Source organism: Tursiops truncatus, chromosome 10 (genome assembly GCF_011762595.2).
Source record: "Tursiops truncatus isolate mTurTru1 chromosome 10, mTurTru1.mat.Y, whole genome shotgun sequence".
Classification (NCBI taxonomy): Eukaryota; Metazoa; Chordata; class Mammalia; order Artiodactyla; family Delphinidae; genus Tursiops; species Tursiops truncatus.
The window spans coordinates 71,577,064-71,599,437 of record NC_047043.1 but is presented as its reverse complement, the minus strand read 5'-3'; the positions used below and the strand labels follow the sequence as shown (position 1 = coordinate 71,599,437).

The 22,374-nt window shown below is 40.5% G+C and overlaps 1 protein-coding gene and 1 long non-coding RNA gene across 35 annotated transcripts in view; one reads left to right on the top strand and one right to left on the bottom strand.

The window, feature by feature from the left end:
• Positions 1-583: 583 nt before the first annotated feature.
• Positions 584-12,653, top strand: LOC141279778 (uncharacterized). Its single transcript, XR_012334652.1, has 3 exons — positions 584-741; positions 6,399-6,569; positions 6,888-12,653. It is a non-coding gene; the product is annotated as an uncharacterized lncRNA (long non-coding RNA).
• Positions 11,331-22,374, bottom strand: part of SLMAP (sarcolemma associated protein) — a 150,125-nt gene continuing 139,081 nt past the window's right edge. For 24 of the 34 annotated variants that reach the window (XM_033865163.2, XM_019947536.3, XM_033865169.2 and 21 more), the window contains 3 exons: positions 20,732-20,903; positions 16,766-16,900; positions 11,331-13,220 (listed from right to left, as the gene is read on the bottom strand). In XM_033865163.2, the coding sequence (XP_033721054.1) occupies positions 13,128-13,220; positions 16,766-16,900; positions 20,732-20,903 (400 nt within the window). In that variant the 3' untranslated portion in view covers positions 11,331-13,127. Of the gene's footprint in view, positions 13,221-14,596; positions 14,687-16,765; positions 16,901-18,913; positions 19,150-20,731; positions 20,904-22,374 lie in introns of those variants that run through there. The other 10 variants (XM_033865165.2, XM_019947542.3, XM_033865170.2 and 7 more) reach the window with 2 other exon arrangements.

The window sequence follows — 22,374 nt, the reverse complement described above, 5'->3', positions numbered from 1 at the left end:
TGGAAAGTGCTGGGGGAGGAGAAAGGTCACAGAAAAAGTCCTCCAGGGGCTGAGGGCAGGGAGGCTGCTTGGGGTATTTTTGAAGGACACTGGGAGAGACGGAGAGAGAAACTCCCTGCATAGAATGCGGCCTCGTGATAACTTCCCTTTCTGCTGAAGCCAGTTCTGCACAACCAAAAGTGTGAATCCTCCCCTGCAATGGGGCAGCCTTTGCACACCCAGCTCCCTCTGTCTCAACCACTTCTGCCACCTTAAATCCCCTCTTCCTGGTGTCCCCCCAAACCCGGCTCTTCCTCCAGGCCTAGCTCCAGTGTGTGTGAAACCACTCACACCTGCCACTTTCCTATCTTCCCCCTGCAATGCCTTCCTGTAATGTCCGCAATAAGTTCAAATCTTTCCTGCCCTTCAAGGCCTGTCTGAGCCTTGCCCCCTGCAAATTTCTCAAGCTGCTCCCTGGAGAAGTCATTTGATTCTGAAAGGAGAGGCATCGGTATGACTCAGTGGTTCAAACATTTAATGCTTCCTCAGGAGGCATGGGGGAAGCTCTTTTGAACTGACCAATCCTACCACACTCTTTGCACTGCTGATCCTTCTGGGAGCCACTTTTGAAAATCCCGACAAAGCACTGCTGCACTCCGCCTTGTCACATGGCACGGACAGCTGGGGGAGTCAGCTCACTGGGCCTTAGGCCAGCCTGGGCAGGTGCATTCCTTAGCAGAAGAGAAGTCCTGAAAGGAGGAGGTGAGTTCTGGGTGGCAAAGAGATCAGAACTAGGACGGGTGCAGTTAGAGAAACAGGGACTTAGGACTCTGATGGCAAGGGACACTTTCTGTTATGAAATGCTGCCACATGTGGTCGTGTGCTCCCTGCTGCACAAGGGAGCCAAGTGAAAGTGGGGAAGCGTATAAAGATTTGTTTCGGCCCACAGCAGAAACTCCCAAATGTCCAACCCTCAGGGCAGTCTCCAGTGGTCTAGGGGGACCTGAGAAAAATAAGGGCAGCATGCAGAGGGCTTCATAAAGTTAGCCCATTGAAAGGACTGTTCCTTTGCAGGCCTCTCACTGTTGTGGCCTCTCCCGCTGCAGAGCACAGGCTCCGGACGTGCAGGCTCAGTGGTCATGGCTCACGGGCCCAGCCGCTCCGTGGCATGTGGGATCTTCCCGGACCGGGGCACGAACCCGCGTCCCCCGCATCGGCAGGCGCACTCTCAAGCACTGCACCACCAGGGAAGCCCGGACTGTTCCTTTTTTGATACAGGTCCCAGAGTCCGAAAAGCTCTGAGAACCAAGTCTTTGGTTTGGCACCAAAACTCAACTGGCAGATAATCCTGTCCTGAACCGACACATGGTTATTTATAGCTTTTACTTATTCCACTTAGTTGAATATTCATGTGGTTCACTGCAGAAATTTTACATATTATGAAGTATTGTATGTACCACATTACCTTTTTTAAAAAATTATTTCATTTCTTTTATTGCACTGGGTCTTAGCTGTGGCCTGCATGTGGGATCTAATTCTCTGACCAGGGATCGAACCCGGGCCCCCTGCACTGGGAGCACAGAGTCTTAACCACTGTGCCACCAGGGAAATCCCCACATTACCTTTCAAAATGTAAAAACTTTCAATTCCAAAACAAATCTGGCTTCCAGGGTTTCATAAGGAACTGTGGAACACTACTATTACGTGCATTCTATTTTTTAGAGTGAAAGTAAATAGTAGCTGTGGCTTGTTACATTTTTAATAAAAATTGAAAATGTTATTGCTTGGCAAAAGAAAAAAGTTGGCAACCCTATGTCTAGTTCCAAATTTCTGGAACATTTTATTGTTCTAAGTCCAACCCTGGCATAAGGCATTTCTGATGCTTTACAAATCTAGGCTTGATTAGAACAGAGCTTGCCAGCTAGTTAGTCACACTGGCCAAAAAGAGCCTGCAGACATGTTTCATTTGCTTCACACAGTGCATTCTCCCCTCCCATCTGGAAAATGAACATGAAGTCCAGTTTCCAGTTCCTCTTGAAAATTCAGAAGCTGTTAACAACAGTCCTGCATGGCATATAATCAGCTGGAGTCAAGCGGCAGGTGGCCTCCGCTGCTTTCTAGTCAATCCCTCTCTGCAGACTGTAACACCCAGTTTGTATTTTTTGTTGTGCTCTGTTTTTTAATATTTTATTTACTTATTTATTTGGTTGCGCCGGATCTTAATTGAGGCTGGCGGGCTCCTTAGTTGCAGCTCACCAGCTCATTAGTTGTGGCATACAAACTCTTAGTTGTGGCATGCATGTGGGATCTGGTTCTCTGACCAGGGATCGAACCCAGGCCCCCTGCATTGGGAGTGCGGATTCTTAACCACTGTGCCACCAGGGAAGTCCCTAGAACACCCAGTTTGGTCCACTGTCACTGGACAGACATACTAGAAGAGACTACGTTAAGACTGCTGGTCAGGCTTCCCTGGTGGCGCAGTGGTTAAGAATCTGCCTGCTAGGGCTTCCCTGGTGGCACAGTGGTTGAGAGTTCGCCTGCTGATGCAGGGGACGCCGGTTCGCGCCCCGGTCCGGGAAGACACCACATGCCGCGGAGTGGCTGGCCCCGTGAGCCATGGCCGCTGAGCCTGCGCGTCCGGAGGCTGTGCTCCGCAACGGGAGAGGCTACAGCAGCGAGAGGCCCGCATACCGCAAAAAAAAAAGAAAAAAAAAAAAAAAGAATCTGCCTGCCAATGCAGGGGACAGGGGTTTGAGCCCTGGTCTGGGAAGATCCCACATGTCACAGAGCAACTAAGCCCGTGTGCCACAACTACCGACCCTGTGCTCTAGAGCCCACGAGCCACAACTACTGAAGCCCGCGTGCCTAGAGCCCGCAACAAGAGAAGCCACCACAATGAGAAGCCTGCGCACCGCAACAACATGTAGCCCCCGCTAGCCGCAACTAGAGAAAAAGCCCGCATGCAGCAACGAAGACCCAACCCAGCCAAAAATTAAAAAAAAAAAAAAAAGACTGCTGGTCACCAGCTCCATATAGGAACTGCCCTAACCAATACCTCCACAAAACTAGGAGGCTGCTGCTCTAGGGAAGGCCAGGAGCAGAGAATTCTGGGAGGCTAGGAGGCCAAGAGCAACTTGCTTGGCTCAGTGATCTCCTTAGCTGATGACACAAAAGAACTTGCTTGATTAGGAATTCCTTCTCACTTTCACAGCAACTCCGGCCAAAGCTGCAATTATCAGGAATATTGTCAGCCTGCCTGAGGCTCAGCTGCTGAAAGCCTGTAACATGGTCCTTAGTCCACAAGAATGACAGCATTTCAAAATATGGTATTAATGAATTTAAAACATCTATTTTAAAAAAGGCACAATACAAAGCAAAATAAAGATAGTGATTTTTGGTTACTCAACTGGTGATTTTTGGTTACTCAACTGACACCTGTCCAACCAGAGTCAACACTTTGGTCACAGTGGAGTTTGCATAGGTAAACTATGCCACTCTTATAGAGATGGTCTATTTAATCAGAACTCTTTTCTTCAAATGCAAGGCATGGAAGACAACATATGAAACACCCATGTACCTGTCATCCCAAATGAACGCGTGCCTCTTAAAAAATTAATTAATTTGTGGCTGCGTTGGGTCTTCACTGCTGCGCATGGGCCTTTCTCTGGTGTGGCGAGCAGGAGCTACTCTTCCTTGCAGTGCGTGGGTTTCTCATTGCAGTGGCTTCTCTTGTTGCAGAGTATGGGCTCTAGGAGTTCAGGCTTCAGTAGTTGTGGCTCGCGGGCTCTGAGCGCAGGCTCAGTAGTTGTGGCACACGGGCTTAGCTGTTCCGTGGCATGTGGGATCTTCCCGGACCAGGGCTTGAACCAGTGTCCCCTGCATTGGCAGGCGGATTCTTAACCACTGCGCCACCAGGGAAGCCCTACCCTTCCCACTTTTGACAAATGATATTAATCTTTTTCATCTACTTTGAATACTTTTGAAAAGAAGATACGCAGGACTCCCTATATCATATAGAATGCATTAAAAAAAACTTTAGGGCAATTTTAGGTTCACAGAAAAACTGAGTGGAACACAGCATGTGTTTTTAAAAAAATTAATTAATTTATTTTTGGCTGCGTTGGGTCTTTGTTGCTGCGCACACACTTTCTCTTTAGTTGCGGCGAGCGGGGTCTATATTCTTCGTTGAGGTGTGCGGGCTTCTCATTGTGGTGGCTTCTCCTCCTGTGGAGCACGGGCTCTAGGCGCGCGGACTTCAGTAGTTGTGTCTTGCGGGCCCTAGAGCGCATGTTCTGTAATTGTGGCGCACGGGCTTAGTTGCTCCGCAGCATGTGGGATCTTCCCAGACCAGGGCTCGAACCCATGTCCCCTGCATTGGCAGGCGGATTCTCAACGAATAAGCCACCAGGGAAGCCCAGTATGCATTTTTTTAAAAAGCCCTGAGGGAAATTCCTATTTACGTTTCACACTTCGAAATAATTTATTATTAATATTATGGACACTGACCAGGAGTTTTGGTTTGGTTATTAGAAAGCTTAGAGCCACATGTGCTGGGTGGCATGAAGTAATCTTTTCCCCTCTCAGCCTTGGCTCAATTTTATATCCTCACTCTTCTCTTACTGTCTTCTTTCCTCTTCCCCTGCTCATTTTAAGCACGCTATTCCATGCTCTAGGTATCTGTGTAGATCACCATAGACCTTATTGAAACAGGCAGGGCATAAACAAATGCTTATTCAGTACCTTTCTACTTGGTAATTGGTAAAAACTAGGTGCAGCTCTTCTCACTGTTATTTAAGCGTATACCTTAAATAAGGCTTAAAGTCTGTACAAAACAAGGTCCTCCCAGTCAAATTTACATTCACGGTAATAGAATGTTCGCTGCCACTCATTGGTTTTATTCCAGACCAGCGGGAGCCACCATCATACGATCTACCAGTGGCTGCCACTAACAACCAGAAAGCAGTGATTCAAGTCCATCTTCAGACTTGGATTTGACTTCCTATATCCAAAAACTTTTTATTGAGTACCTAATATATGCTGTACACTATACTAGGCTCTAGCTATACCAAAACAAGTAAAGCCCCAGCTGCAGCCCTCAAGGAGTTTACAGTCTAGTGGGGAAGACAGAGAAGGAACTGGCAATTATAAACTATAGCCCAGGGAAAGAGGGGTAAGCTGTGAAGAGAGGTCCATCTGTCCAGAGTGTCCAGTAAAAACTGTCCCTGTAGCTTTTCATACAGTGGTGGAAGATAAAGGGCATAGTTTTAAGAGAACAATCTACTTTGGAAACTCTTGATAAAAACTTCTAAATTTAAATTGTAGGTATAACAGTTATCTTGAGGAAGCACAAGCTTGATTATTTGTCATCCAAAGAAATGAATTTCCTAAGTATTCTCTTGCTTTGGAATTTCTACAACTTGTCTGTCATACATCAATTATACAAGGGAAGAATGTAATCCTTACAGAAGTCTCTTTGTTTGCTTTGATACATTTTATAAAATCAAGTCTTCCAACAATTCAGAAGTCTCCCAATGGGAAATCAGGTGAGAAACCAGTCTCCAAACTGGCTCCCAACAATTCCTGCTGCCTCTTGGTGTCCATGCCCTTGACAACCCTGCCAAATTGTACCTGGGTTAATCTGTGTGAGCAACAGAATGTGGCACAGTGATGGTACATCCCTTCAGAGATTCAAAGACTTCCATCCTTTGTGCTCTTCTCTCTTCAATCCCTTGCTCTGGGGGAAGCCAGCTGCTGTTCGAAGCAGCCCTATGGAGAGGCCGCCTTGGTGAGAAAATGAATGGAGCCTTAAGCTAACAACCATCCGAATGAGCTTAGAAAAGCATCCTCTAGTCCCAGCCAACAGCTTGACTGCAACTTCAAGAGAGATCATGGTCTAGATCCACCCAGTTAAGCTGCTCTTGGATCCTTAGAAACTGTGTGAGATAATAAATGTTTGCTATTTTAAGCCGATAAATTTGGGGATAAATTGTTATATAGAAATGGATAACTAAAACAAATTTTGAGGACTTTGCTATAAAATGAGACCAGAAAAAGTATTCAAAGACAGATGATTTAAGCGGGTCGAAGGTTCTATTTACTCCAGGTACTATCACGGTACGTACTCATCTTCACTGATAACAAGGGCTTTATGTGGACACAGCACATATATGTAATTCACCACCTAATTTTTGGCTTAAGTATTTAAAATACAAAGCTTTTTTTTTTTTGGTCTAAAGTTACATAACTAAATAAACTCTTCTCATGGATTTTTGTGTGTCTGATTTTATTAGCTACATACATGAAGTACTAAATTAGAATGTCCCACTTTAAAACTACCAAATTTCGTTTGTGGAAGAAAATGTGATTAGCTCTATATACACTGAGGAAAATAAAAATCTGGTTAAAAATATCCAAAACAGGGCTTCCCTGGTGGCGCAGTGGTTGAGAGTCCGACTGCCGATGCAGGGGACACCGGTTCGTGCCCCGGTCCGGGAGGATCCCACATGCCGCGGAGCAGCTGGGCCCGTGAGCCATGGCCGCTGAGACTGCGCGTCTGGAGCCTGTGCTCCGCAGCGGGAGAGGCCACAACGGTGAGAGGCCCGCGTACGGCAAAAAAAAAAAAAAAAAAAAAAAAAGTTGTAAAAAAATATCCAAAACACATTAACTCTCTGAAAGTTAGTTATGGAGTATATGGGGTGGAGGGTATGGGGGAAGGTTAAATAAGCATAGGCTAATTATCTCAGAACAAGTTTTCAACCAAAACCAGAATGGCATAACTATGAAAAGATTTACGAACAGCGAAGTAATTTACAGTGGAAACCTGTGATTCCAAAAGTGGAAATGGTTGAGGTTTTTCAAGTGCCTTTGGTGCTCCTTCCTTATTGGTGTTCTTTCATCTGCTTAAACAGCCTGCCATGAGGAAGCGTTCTCAGCCCAGCAGGAATGGATCCCTGCCATTTAAGAGGGAAAAAAATGCTGTCCAAACACACATGCCTGCTTCAAATTCTACGTGGAACAAGATCAGACAAATAAATAAAAATTTAGGATTAAAACAACCCTCTAGGATGTAATTTCATAGAAGTTTGAATCTCTGCTAAATGAAATCGGGCTACCTAGATGTACTCTGGCCAATTCAAGAGGTCAAAATGAAAAGATGAAGTGAACAGCAACTGTGGACAGGTGGGAGCATAACCAGAAAACGTTCCTTTACTCCTCCATCAACCACCCACCCCCCCAGTCCCTTTTGCTTTTATTCTCAATGCTCTTGTCTTTTTCACTTTTTCATAGGCTTTATCTCAGTGTCCTTGTAAAACAGGGTAACAAATCGTATAAGCTCTGGGTTGAAATCTTTAGGAAAATATATAGCTGCTTAATCTGCTGAATGAGCAGCACTGTAAACACACGCAACAAGATATGGTGAACACTTGCCTTCATGTGCCAGGAGTTATTGGCTCCATCCAATCCACACCCTGGTCTAAGACACTTTCCCCTGTTTAAGAAAAGAAATCCTCCACAAAAACAACAAAAAAACCCCCATATAACCCGATTAAAAAATGGGCAGAGGATCTGAACAGACATTTTTCCAAAGAAGATACACAGATGATCAACAGGAACATGAAAAGATGTTCAACATTACTAATTAGGGAAATGCAAATCAAAACCACGAGATACTTCACACCTGTTAGAATGGCTATTATTGAAAAGAAGAAATAACAAATGCTGGAGAGGATGCGGGTAAAAGGGACCCCTTGTACACTGTTGGTAGTACTGTAAATTGGTACAGCCACTATGAAAACCGTAATGGAGTGTCTTCAAAAAATTAAGACTAGGGCTTCCCTGGTGGCACAGTGGTTGAGAGTCCGCCTGCCGATGCAGGGGACACGGGTTCGTGCCCCGGTCTGGGAAGATCCCACATGCCGCAGAGCGGCTGGGCCCGTGAGCCATGGCCGCTGAGCCTGCGCGTCCGGAGCCTGTGCTCCGCAACGGGAGAGGCCACAGCAGTGAGAGGCCCGCGAACTGCAAAAAAAAAACCCAAAAACAAACACTAATTCAAAAAGACATATGCACCCTTATGTTCACTGCAACACTGTTTACAACAGCCAAGATATGAAAACAACCTAAGTGTCCACTGATGGATGAATGGACAAAGAAGATATTGTGTATATACGCAACGGAATAATACTCAGCCGTAACAAAAAATGCTACAATGTGGAGCAGCACTTACAACAACATGGATGGACCTTTAGGGTATTATGCTAAAGTGAAATAAGTCAGACAAAGTACGATATCACTCATATGTGGAATCTAAAAAAATAAACAAATGAACAAACAAAATAAAACAAAAACAAACTTATAGATACAGAGAATAGATCAGTTGTTACCAGAGGGTAAGGCTGTTGGTGGGGGGTTAAATGTATGGTGATGGATGGTAACTAGACTTGTGGTGGCGATCACTTTGTAGTGTATATAGATGTTGAATTATAATGCTGTACACCTGAAAATTATACCTCTGTATAAATCCTTCACTAGTTGCAAGGTGCAGTTCAAACCATTTTACAGGGCAAAACTCCAGGACAGTACATAAAACCTTAAAAATGTTTTCCAATTCTAGGAAAATCAATCTCAGATGTTAGTGGTTTGTAAATTCAGGTACTTCTAGAGAAACCAGTCCTGTTCCCCAGACTACCTAGAAGGAAAACTCACCTTTGGCTCTGCAGCCAGATGTCTCTGGGTAGGATGGTTGAAGGTGAGAGGAAATGCACTCCTTTTCTATGGTTCCACAGGTTGCTATGTCTTCCTCTAGTATCCTGTACTGTGACTGGCCCGCTTCCTTGCCTGTATTTCTCCTCTACACCAAAAGCTCTATGACAGCAGGAACTGAATATTGCCAGAACCTGGCACAATGTCTCACATCAGACACTCAAAAAGTATCTGTTAAATGAATGGATGTAAAGCCATCAAAGCCTGGAGACACAACATGGAGTAGCAAAAAAATAATCATCCTCATCCTCAACTTTATAACTTACTGTAATTCTGACCATGAGTCAAAAATTCTCTGGGTTTTCTCCCTGATAGGCAAATCGGTGAGAACGAATTGCTAAGACCTCTTCCAGTATTCTGATTCTACGTATGTATGTACAAAGCATGTTTAAAATTGTAAGACTGATGTTTAAATGAACACACCAGAATTCATAAGTGCAAATGAACATTAACTCCTTTAAACGTAGGTACTTCGACAAGGTATTCATTCAATTACGAAAAGCAACTTAGAATTCTGCTTGTTTCTAATTTAAAGCAAAACCAAATAGCTTTTTAATTTACAAAAGCAACATATATTTACCACTAAAAATAAATCAGAAATCATAAAAAGGGAACAGAATTGACCCTCAATCATACAGATAGAAGCACTAGTGTAGCCTGGATAAAAAATCGTTCTGAGTCCTCCTGCTATAAACATATCCTGTATGTCTACATTTTTTTCTTTATAAAACCAAGGTTATTCTACACTGGTAACCTCTTTCTTAATATAGTATGAATATATCCCCACATACTCTGCAAGCACAGCAATCTGTAGCGTGGCAATATTAATTTATTTAACCGATGACCCACTGCTGGATAGTTAGGTTGTTTACCCATCACTATTACAGAAAAATGCTACACTAAATGTCCTGGTAATTAAAATTTTGAACACACAATTATGCCCTCAGAATAAACTTTCAGACGTGAATTTTTTGGGAGGAAGGCTGTACAGTTTTAACACAGTTGACTTGTATGCAGTTTTTTTTTTCCTCTTTGGTAACAGATTTCCATCCTTTTGATAGTAGATGTAATCACTGGAAGCAGCCAAAAGTCACTGGGGGTCAAGTCTGGTGATTGAAGTGAGATCAAGCTAGGCAATACTATTTTTAGTTGAAAGCCTCTGATTATGCAGCAGTGTGACTGGTTTTCATATGTGACTCGGAATTGCTCTTGAAGGCAGTCACAACAGGAATTCCAAACTGTTGTAAGCAATTGGCTCATTTTCAAACTAAGCATATTACTTCCTAAAGACACAACTATAAAAGGGATGAACAGAGCTGGATGCTTTCTTAGGAGTCATTCCCACTGCAGTTCTATCTCATTCACACAGAAAGTCTCAACAGTTGAGTCAATCAATTCACTTTAAATAGCTGTACTTGTTCACCTAAAACTTAAATATTTGCAGTATTTATTGACCACTTGACACTTCACATACATTATTTTTAAAATTTTCATACTACCACTAAAAATAGAGATATTATTCTCTCCATTTTATAAATGAGGAAGTAGAGACTCAGAGAAGACAAATGATTTGCCTAAGGCAGAGCCAGTATGCCAATACGGATGTTTTAGCTTTAAACACCACGTTCTCTTCATTTTCTGACCCAGCCACGTAGCACCTTAATATAATTTTTAAATGTGTTATAGGGTTGTTCAATTCTTTTTTTTTTTTTGCGGTACGCGGGCCTCTCACTGTTGTGGCCTCTCCCATTGCGGAGCATAGGCTCCGGACGCGCAGGCTCAGCGGCCATGGCTCACGGGGCCAGCCGCTCCGCGGCATGTGCGATCTTCCCAGATCGGGGCACAAACCCGTGTCCCCTGCATTGGCAGGCGGACCCTCAACCACTGCGCCACCAGGGAAGCCCGGGTTGTTCAATTCTTAACTGCTAGGATTAAAACTTCTTAATAACTATCACTACAAGTGAATAATCCTACTCTTTATTTTTTTTATTTTTTATTTATTTTTTTGGGGGGGTACGCGGGCCTTTCACTGCTGTGGCCTCTCCCGTTGCGGAGCACGGGCTCTGGACGCGCAGGCTCAGTGGCCATGGCTCACCGGCATGTGGGATCTTCCCGGACCGGGGCACAAACCCATGGCCCCTGCATTGGCAGGCGGACTCTCAACCACTGCGCCACCAGGGAAGCCCCCTACTCTTTATTTAACCTGAAAGTAAACTGAACAAAACTGGGGGTACTGCTTATGAATAGGCTCGTTTATATTCTTAAGAAAAACTGGCAGTTCACTACAAAAACCCATTTATTCAATTTGAATAAAGTAAATATTGATGCTAGACTTTACATTTAAAGAGACTTGTCTGGCAAGTGAGTCACGTTTTAACAATAACCATAGTGAAAGGGAAAAAAATTAGAGCAGTAAGTTAAATAAAAGGCTAATAAAACCTGGAGGAAACAGCTCAGTGTTTTCTTTTAAACCCTGAAGAACACCCAACGTACATTATGTTGCATAAAGAGTCATTTCATGAAAAGACTATTAACAATACAATAGTAGAGTCAGTACGAAGAATTTCAATGATATCCAACTCAAAAATGCATAGGGAGAGTAAAGTTATTTTATTAAATCATGCACATCACGTGTGTTAGTGCAAATAGTTTAATCTGTACTCCAGAAATTCTATTGTACTTTATATCTTTACAAAATAGATTTAAAACAATTATTTACTTTAAAAAATGTAATTCTGAAGTTAAGCATTTCAGAACAATATTTGCAATAACCTATATACAGGAGGTACTGGGTACCACTGGCATATTAGCATTCTGTGGTGGAGTGGCTTCCTGCAACAGAAAATGATGAAATGAACTATATGACAGTATTTTCTACAAGTCATTTGTGACTAATTCCTCCACAAATCTAGTGATCCTCCCAACAGCAAACCCCAAATGGCTTAAAATATAACCTTTAAAGTATAAACAATGACTGCCAAACATTACAAGGCAAATTATATCCTAAACTTCTATTTCAATATTCGGCTAGGCCTGTGGATTGCCACAGAACATTCAAGCCAATTCACTGACATTCCCTCTCAGTTTTCACTGACTGAAAAATTTAACTATGTGATACTTCAGGATATTCTATGACCTATATAAACTTCATTGACATAACTGTGGTGCCGCACAAAAACCATAGCTAAACCTTCACTTCCGTGTTTTAAATTTGTAACATCAAGCAGTGTTTAGGTGCTTTACTGTGCATGGAACACTATTAATCTTGGGAATAGTGCTTCTCATTAACAGAACGTCCCAATTAACAACAATAAAAAGAAAATAACCATTTGCCTCCCCAACCAGGAAATCTGTTGGTAGGTAACAACAGCTCACCTCGAACATGAATTAGCTTTGAAATATCATTAACCAAATTAAGTCAGTAAAAGCTTATCTAAAGAGATATTAATTCTTTCTTCAATTAAACATGCTTGGAGGAAGAGATGATAGGAAAAAAAAAGTCATGCTTCCTAAAATGCTGTATATGAGAAAGTAACTTGGCTTTTAAAGAAAATATCTCTTTAAATACATGAGGTTTAATAAATTACATTCCAATTGACTCAACAGTTTGGTTTACTGCACTGAAACTGTATAATTACTATGTTTTTGCTCCCAGAAATACTTCAGTTTGCTCAAGAAAATACACACTCTCATGGAAAGTTTTTCAAAGTTGATGTCCTCCACATCATCAAGTCACATTAAGGCTGAACAAACGTGCATATATTCCCCAAATTATCACTAGAACAGAGTATTTTCCAAGTGTATTTCTCCTTAAAAAAAAAAAAAAAAATCCACGCAAATAGTTGTCTCTAAGTCTTGTTCCCAATAGCTCAGTGGTTTTATAACAAGTAAAAATGGCGTAAATATGTAAAAAATATATATATATATGTGTATATATTCAAACTGATAGGCACTGAGCACACAGGGCCTCTCTTCCCATGTATGTATCAGTTGTTTGGTTTGGGTAGTTATCGAATCAAAAAAAATGAGTTATCTGGCCATTAGAATTCAGAGTAAAATACCCATAAATTTAATGTTATAAATAATTTGGTGTACCAAGAAGCCTACTTTAGGCCACCATAATATTCAGAATTTCAACATACTAATTTAAAAATTACATGAAAAATTGCAAGCAAATTATTGCTTACAGTAGAATAAAGTCACAATTTTATATCCTCTTTATAGACAGATACATTTTATATAATTTAAAGCAATGACCCTACAGCTGTATTCTTGCACTTCTGCTGTTTTAAGAGGTAAAAAGGAAGAAAATGGTTCTGGTTTGTCCCCAGCATGAGTGTGGTGCCAGCTTCTAGAGGGAGGACGGTGTACGGACTCAAGAAACGCTCTCATGGAGAAGCTCTGGCCAGACCTGGCACGTACAGCACGATGGCTGTCACCGCAACCAGGGCAGCCAACATGGGCATCCAGGGCCAGGGTTTCTGTGTGGAAAGAAACCAAGAGTCAAAATCACATTCTCCCTTCTTTTTTCATACCTATTAACCCCTTGGTTCCAGAGAGTCCTGAATACTTGACAGAATATTAGAAAAACCTTATCTTTGCATAAGAATACATTTTAAAAAAAGAAAAAAAGGTGAGGGAGTGCAGGTGTGAGGAGAGACATAATAGCAGGAGCTGTTTTAGAGGACCATTGTTTGGAAGCCGAATACATTGCAGGAAACTCTTGGGCAGTTTTCAGTTTTCTTTGACGCCTAATAGTGACTTCTCTAAGAAACGCTTTGAGCTCAGCCTGTTTTATTTACTCGGGTATCCACATATTACAGCTAACTGATGTCCATAAATGCCTGGAGTATGTTTCTGCCTAAAATGTTTATTTCTTGATAAAAACCAGACTCACATGTTGGCATAGTTTTATATAAGGGGCTGGTGGGCAAGGTGATAGAAAGAAAATGGTCTAAGCTTTGATCCTCTAATCTTAAACCACAGAAGACAAAATCAGAAGGGGTTCAAGATGGCAAAGTGATGTTAGGGACCCTGCTTATCTGATGCTTTTGGTAAAGACCATGTCCAGGGTAATAATGCCACGTGATTATCTCATATGCTCTACTAACCGGTATGCTTGTTGGAGGTGAGCATGGATGGGCTGTTCTCTGTTAACTATCAGAGGGCTTTAAAATATCAATTTGCTTTGTTTGAAAACTTTATTTTCACTAGCGTTCTGAGTTGTATTGAGAAAGCTAGCTTTTAAAGAAACATTGTGATGTTGTAGATCAGGGCTCAAAAAGACATGGGACAGGCTGATACTCTCACAAGTAAATGCATATTGAGGTTGAGATTGTGAGCCAATGGTCCATTATGCCACTCTCATCCTTTTTCATCTTCTTAGCCACAGTGTAATATAGGCAAAGGGTTGAAACAACGAAACTCTACACCATGGAAAAGAAGAGGGAAGGGAGGAGGGGGAAGAAAGCTTGCTGAAAACTTCAAAGAGGCAAACTCTTCATTTCTCATTCAGAGCTGATTAAACATAGAATTGGGAAGGGGGTACTAAGCTGCAGCAATTCACAGTTTACTCCGGTTTGCTAGAGACAAAGACTCAGTTAAAGGCAGCATATTAACATCTGGTTAGGTTGGAATTAATTCATGGTTAGCTTTACTACAAAAGAAACAAGACAATATGTTATATGATTAGTTGATCATTCATTTCATTTGTATGACACAATACATAGCATACTAAATGAAGGGTTTGCTTCAGGTAACAAAATACCTGTGTGGTTTTGCCATGCACTATATTACAAATATGGCACAAACAGGTGACGGGAACAAACAGACAAGGACTCAACAGTAGTGCTTGTACCTTTCTCTACCACAATGGACCGAAACACCAAAACAGGAAAGCCAGGAATAGGCCGATGAATACGGCTGGGACGGGTTGTAATATGGAAGGCTAAAGAAGGGAAGGGATATTAAAATCATTTTATGCTATAAAAAAATCATATAAGATGATTTAGAACCCAGGGGGGTGGGAGGGAGGGTAGAAAGACATTTTAAAGACATCTAATACAATCCAGAATGATGGACTGTGGTATGTAAGCTGGCAAACTACCAGTTTAAAAGGAACAGCTGGAGGCAATGTGGGTGTCCCCAACTCCCTAATGAAATGTAGCGCGTTAAGACAGAGCAATGAAAATACCTCACCAGCTGATGCTCTGCTTGACAGTACGTTATTTTTGTTCCATACTCAGAAACCATTATTTGACAATGTACTCCTTTGGAAATGGCTAAGGTTTATTTTATCCCTCTATCAAAAACTTTTTTTTTTTTAAACCAAAACTCTTTTGCTTGAGATAGTATTGCTTTCAAGCTTAAAAATAAACGCCCTGTGATGCATGGCATTTATTTTTCTAAATCAAGCAAGAGATCTGACACAACATATGAGAAACATTTAGTATATAAAGACAGGCAGCTGAATCTCAGGGCTTTCAGTGATGTTACAAGAATATAAGTAATTTTTAATTTAATTTTATTATTATTATATTTTTGGCTGCACCACGTAGCATGTGGATATTACTTCCCCAGCCAGGGATCGAACCTGTGCCCCCTGCAGTGGAAGTGTGGAATCCTAACCACTGGACTGTCAGGGAATTCCCAGTAATTTTTTAAATTGGAAGGGAATTACTACAATGAGTGTTATTACAGAGTAATATGTCATTACCATAAGTCTAATGTCATAAAAATAGGAAATCTACCCTTAAAGTAAATTATTTGTATAACTATAAATAATAATAGCAACGTTACTTTCAAATAGGCTCTAAATCATAAAGAGGGATCCATTCTGATTATCCTAGATGTCTTCATAGGTTAATTTAGTAGAAGGTAGACTGAAATTCCATCATCAGAGAGATATGAATTAACACAAAAGAGAGAAGTAACCAAACCATTATGATCTGATTTCAGAAGAGTTCTGTAATTGACATTTTTGAAATAAATGCAATCCATTTTTGCTTATCATAAAGCCTCCATACCCAATTCATAAATTTCTGAAAGGCTTCTACCTAAGCAACAAGTCTTTATTAAAAAAAAAACAAACAAACTAGGACTTTCTTTAGCAAAGAACAGTTGGACACAACTCATAAGCATTCTGAGTGTGACTGTGTAACTGGATGGCCATGCAACATTACTCTTTTGTACTTGTGCTGCAAGTTAAGCAGAGTGCCTTTCTCCATAGGAAGTATGCGGCTCATGCCCACTGCAGTGTCCAAGCCATGACAGGGGTTTGGAATAAGTCAGAGCACAATCAACCACACTGAACATCCATCAATTAGGGCCCACAAAGGCAATGATCATTAAAACGTATAACACAACATTTATTTAGTATAACATCTTTTAAAAGACCATCTGCCTCTCTAGCAAATAAGATACAAATTAATATTATTAAACTCAATTTATACCAAAATGTTCCAATTTCACACACACACACCCCTAGAGAAACTCACCAAATACTTCCTAATATTTATAGGAGGCCCAGAAGACACTAAGCTTTTTAGAAATGCGCCTTAGTGAGAACATTATTAGTACAAAATGAAAACCATCAAGTCTCCATTTTCTGATACAGCCAAATGCTAAGGAATCGTCACGTATCACTCTTTCTTCAGTGGGTCCCTGGTGGTATAGTGCTTTGTTTCCCAGAGGGGGAAAAACAAGAGCCAGATGAAGGCTTGGTGACAGAACTTCAGATTCATTTGGGAAAAGCTGACAGTTCTTAGGTAAATTATCTTTTTGCAGACAAGGCTCTTCCTCCAGGTAGTCCTTAGGCTCTTCTAGGTGTACAGGTTAAAGGGGCAAATTCTTACTCAAAAATCTGACAGCCCAATGATTCCATCATGGAATTTCATAATGAAAAGCTTAGTTCACGTGTACTACAGGTCTTAGTTTCTCAAATCAGTAATAAAGTCCTCTGAAGAATCAGTTTCAGGGCTCTCACCTGCCTCTCAATCAAAGCTAAGCCAAGTTTGCAAAGACTTACATTATTTCCTTTCTCTCGGAGCAGCTTCAGGTTGTCTTTACATTGTTTGAGCTCATCTGTGATTGATTGTTTTTCCTGCTCAGTCATTTCAAACTTCAACTTCAGTTCTGAGAGTACAGTCTGTGTCTTTTCATACTAAAGGCAAAGAAAAAAGAGTGTGCAGACTCAACTTAAAATGGGTAGGAAGTTATGCGTCTAGTCAGGCTTATATACCAGACCCTGTTTAGTCACCTGCAACACCACAGTCAAGCTTTTTGTTATAAGGAGAATAAGAATCACTTGCACTAATAATAAGAAGCCTTTAATGTTTACTTGATTCTATGTAAGAATTTTGTGGCCCTGGTGTTAAAAAAAATTGAGAAGTCACCACTGTGTCATTTGTTTCTAATATAAGGGGTCGCTTTTTCCACTAAGAGAATTAGAGGAGAAAAGTAAAATTCCAAACTGAGCAAAAGAAAAGCAAGTGAAGAAAAACTCCATAGCCTAATTAAATGGCAAGGTTAGGAAGTCTGAGTTTATATCCTGGTAAGTAATGTCAGCCAAGCTATTTTAGTCTTGAAGTAAAAAGTATTAACTCTCATTAGGCCTCCCTTTACCCAGCATCATTGGGTATTAAACTGTTCTGGATAAGGAATTTCTAGGCAAATGAAGCAAAGAAATATATCTAAGGCACCAATCACTATGATTGGGACATATCTATCTCTCTATTTAAGACTTACAAGCATCAATTACAAATAATTTTTAAAAATCTGTTTCTGATATTTTTCCATAGTGACACATGCCACTTCCTGCTCTGGAAAACAGTTCACTATATATAATTATGACTTTCAGGCACACTACCTAGCCCTTGAACATAGGTCAGATTAATGCAAAACATGGTATGGTTTGCCCCTACTTTAAATGCCCCAGAAGGCAGGAATGCTAGACTGGTTTCACTTCTAGATATTGCATCTTACATGCAAGCTGGGCTCTCAGTCAAAGAGCAAAGACTGTTCTGCTGCTGGCTGTGCCTTTGTCTCGGCCTCCACTGCCCCACTTTGCCATTTCTGAAGGTTTTAGAAGGACGAAAGACAGACAAGGGCTGATTATAAAGTAAATATACCACAGGTCTGGCATACCAGAAAGATTCCTCCTCTTCCCTAAACACAGCCCACGAGGCTGGAAAGTCTATAGTTCCTTTCCGCCTGTATCCTAGAAATTTTTCAATAAAGGACACATTTATATGGTGCTTCTGAATAATCCAAACACCTTGGAGTGATTAATCAGGAGCTCATCATTATGCACTCCAAAGATAAATATTACAGATGCAAATGTATAAAAACATTAATCAGAAGTGGTGGAGGCAGGGGGTTAGGGTCAGCAGCGAGTTCACCATAAAGTGGGAAGAAAGACACGGGTACAGAGAGGGAGGTAAAATATGAAAGGAACTCTCTGTTACCTAACAACGTTCCCAGAACAAGTCTGGGTAGTATGCCAGAGAATGAACTAAGGAGTAAGATTCATGGACTTCATGACAGCTTTTTTTGTGGGGTCTGTGGACTTCCTTCCAGAGGCAAAAGGTTACTGGCAGGTTGCCAAAGCAAACTCAGTGTACCTAGACTAGTCTCTGCACTAAGTCTCTTAGAACACAATCAATTCTCAATGATATGATTCTTAACAGTAACTAATAAAGAATAAGTGAAATGTGATTTGCTGACCAAAATTTTCCCTTATTTTCCTTTTCCACCATTCTTACATCCAGCCTGCCCTTTATACCAAAGCACTTAATCGTTTCTCTGTTCCAGGAGTTGTGGAGAATGACAGGAAGGCAGCTTAGTCCTGAAGATCCTGCTGTTTACCTTCAGCTTGTGAGTGGGTGGGAAGGACTCTGGCCCCAGGGCAAGATGGTGAAGCCAAGCAACTTTCCTGAGTCAGTCTTTGCAGGGTGGACTTGTGTGCTCAATGTTTTATGAATTCTTAAATTACAGATATTCCTACTAAATCAAAATATATAGATGCTTTCTTAAGTCAAATATAAAGATGGTATACCATTATTTTTCTCTTAACACTGAGGATTAAATTTTACTTTTCTCAGGTACTTTTTCTTTTTTAAATGTTCAAACAAAAGCTGCCACATATATAAAATCTAATTGTCAGAACAAAGGTCACCTTCTGTAGTCTTAGTGTCACACCTCCCTTGGATATCATTTTGCTCCATCTTGCTTTCTATCTCAGAGATGAGAAATGCACTCAGTTCTGATTAAGAGGGAAATACCACACAATATTACCAGCACCTTTGATTCTTCTTCACAAAAATAATCATATCTGGGCTTGCTTAGTTTGTAATATTTTAACCTGTGACAGTGCTGAAGATACATAATCATTATATTGTGCGCATTATGATTCTATGAGAGAAAGGAGAAAAAGGGGAAATGTTGAAAGGGAATATATGTGCATTAATAAAAGGTAGTAATTCATTTGCAGTGGATTACACAGATATAAGAATCTCATTAAAGAAGGTTTTAGTTACAGACTAGTATCCAATAGTTGACATCAGGACAAACGGAAAGAAAAGCAATTTCACATCATAAAGGAGCATGGTATGGTGACTACACTTCATTTCACAATGAAAACATTGAACAAGAAAATAGAAAAGAAACATACTGACAAGATCAGACATATTTTTAAATGTGCTGCATTTAATGCAATCCAAAGGCTACCAACAATTTAGATGCTGTGACAACATGCCACTGCCATTTGTGGTAACAGTTAAAGCATTTCGCACTGATTGCTCAGTGACCAAAAACAGGCAAACAAATAATGCAACAAAATGGCTAACGCATTCAGAGTAACATACAACAGAATTATCTTCCAACCACAGCATTCTTCCCAGATTTTGAAAGAATTATGGCATGTGGACTGGAAGGACACAAAGTGCTTACAGTATTAAATACTAGTATATTTACTTTGGCACAAAATTTGTGTTCCAACCAAATAAAATGAGATTTCTCCCAAAATACATATCCTTAGCAAGAAGATAAAAAATGAACATATTACAAAATCAATATGGCCACATGTGAATAAAAACTGTTACAGTTTTTTTCTTTAGGAACAAACATGAAGACAGAAGAACAACAATCATTTCCAAGTTCAGGATACTACAGGGAAAGAAAAGTGCAAAGGAAAACTACATTGATTAAACAGATCTTCTAAAAACAACTTTGGGAAAATTTGTTATTTAAGACAAAGAGTTGTCTTCAACTTCCTTCTGTTTAAAACAAATCCTTCATTTAAGAGGGTCTACAACTGGGGTGAGCCCTGCCGGGTAGATGAAAATGCATCAGCCTTCTCCATCCCCTAAGCTGGCCAGGAGTCAATGCAGAGAATAGTATAAGGCCAGTAGGACTGATCGCAGCTCTTATTGCCCCACTCTCAACTTCAAGGCTCTGCTCAGGAAAAGCCTGGGTGGGGTCTCTGCTCCAACATCAACCCTCACCATTTTAAACATGGTTTTTTTTTTTAAAGCCACCAAAAAAACGGTCACAGAACATGTTTGGCTGGCTGGGTATGAGCTGAGTTTTCTCATCAGCAACTTTTCAGGCCAGTATCACCTGAGGGGTTTAGACAGCATTATGGTGTGGCCCCAGTTAGCTTTCCAAAAGTATTCTAAATTAAATATGATACTGTCTTTGAAAGATAAACAGTGAATTAAGTAATCTGGTACAAAGGACTTCTCATACAGATCAACTAACTGGTAGAGAAAAACTTTTAACGCAATTTTGTATATTTATATTTTTGAGACCAAACCTTACTGATGAATTCTCTACATACGGATCATGATACACAGCTAGAAATCACCAGAGATGCTCCCAGTATCAACTCTGTGACAGGTAATGCTTCCCTTTAGTTCTAACTAGCATGAATATCTGATTTGCTTTTGGCTTTAAGTCCAACCATAATTGGGCTCATAATGTCTTTTCGCTTTACCTCTTTCTGTACATCCTTTGCTTGGTTTTCAGCCTTACTGAGAAGAGTTTTTAAATCAGCTGAATCCCGAAGATGCTGTTCTTTCAAGGATCCCACTTGATTCTCAAGCTCTTTCCTAGTCATCTGCAGGATGCTGAGATCACTGGTAAGCTCTAAACTCTGCTTCTGAGAACTGCAACATAAATATTGACAGTTATTCATGTAGAAATCAGACACAGCAGGAAGTCCAATTTCTTATACATTTTACTAGGAGGGATGGAGTGGATTTCAGATGAGGAAAGAAAAGTGTAAAAAAGAATGATATTTTCAATAAGTAAAAGCATTAAAACACTAAAACAGTGAAAGTTTAAAGCTGTGTCCTATTTTCAGATAATCAAGTACACACAAAGTTTGAAATTGTAAAAATAGAAGGTGACTAATTGTATATTTTGTCATATCACATTATATTAACTGTATCATAAAAAGATTCAGTGTAGGTCTTCTACAGGAAAAGAAAGCACATATTCCAACTATTTTCTTTAAGTACTTGACAAATAGGATGGCAGACAGAAACTTAAACCTTAGGAGCCACTTCCAACTTAAGTAAAGATAAACCTACTGAAATGAGAAGACACCAAACTGGGGAGGAAAGCACAAGACAAAGAACCAGGAGTCTGGCTTCTAGACCCCAGATCTGCCACTATTTAGTTGTGGGATGTTGAGCAAGTCACTTAACTGGTGCCATTTCATTCTCTGAGTAAAGCATTTCCTGAGCTCTGAGATCTGTGCCAGGCACCATTCGCACAGACACAAACAACACAAGGAGAGTCTCAGTGCCCTCCACTGTCAAACAAGAAGACAGAACTCAATAATTTCTGAGGCTGTTTTCCAGCTTAAATTCTATGATTGCTGTTACAACCTGATGTAAAAAAAAAAGTCCCATTTACACACTAGGAAAACACCTTGATAAGCAGGAATAGAAATTCTTTGTTCAATTCCTTCTACACCATGGACAACAAAGAACAAAAGACCCGTATATTGAAGCTGTGTTAAAGAATTTGGCTCCCATCTGCAACAGAAATAGCTAAAGGAGGGTAAGGTTTTCGAGACATCCTCTCAGGATGGATCGTAAGACTCAGACTCAATATTGTAACTGAAGTACTATAGAGTATAAATCCCATGCTGATTAGATGCTAGGCAGATCGTAGGGTGTACGTGTGATGTTGTCAGGGCAATATAGCTAGGAACTATATGGCATGTAAGACACTGTAAAGGGAGACTAGCTTCTAAATACTACTTACATGCTGGGGAGGCTTAACAAATTAACTTAGAGAACTATTAAATCAGAAAAGTTTAAAAAACAGAATTAATGTCTTAAATAGTTTTTGTGAGTTTAGACAGATAACTTGACCAGAATATATTCCACGCTTCTGGGGCCTAATATTATTAAACCATATGCTTCTAACTCATGAGGAGTTTGTAGGATTGCTTTTCAACATTTAAACAAAATTTGAAGTCATTAAAAAAAAAACATTTAACAATCGGCCAGATTCCAATTAATCATATCTCAAAAATAAGGGATCAAGTCTGAATCTTTAAAGTATCAAAAATTCCAAAACAAGAATAATTTAAGATAATCAGTACTGGAAACCAAATATCAGTAT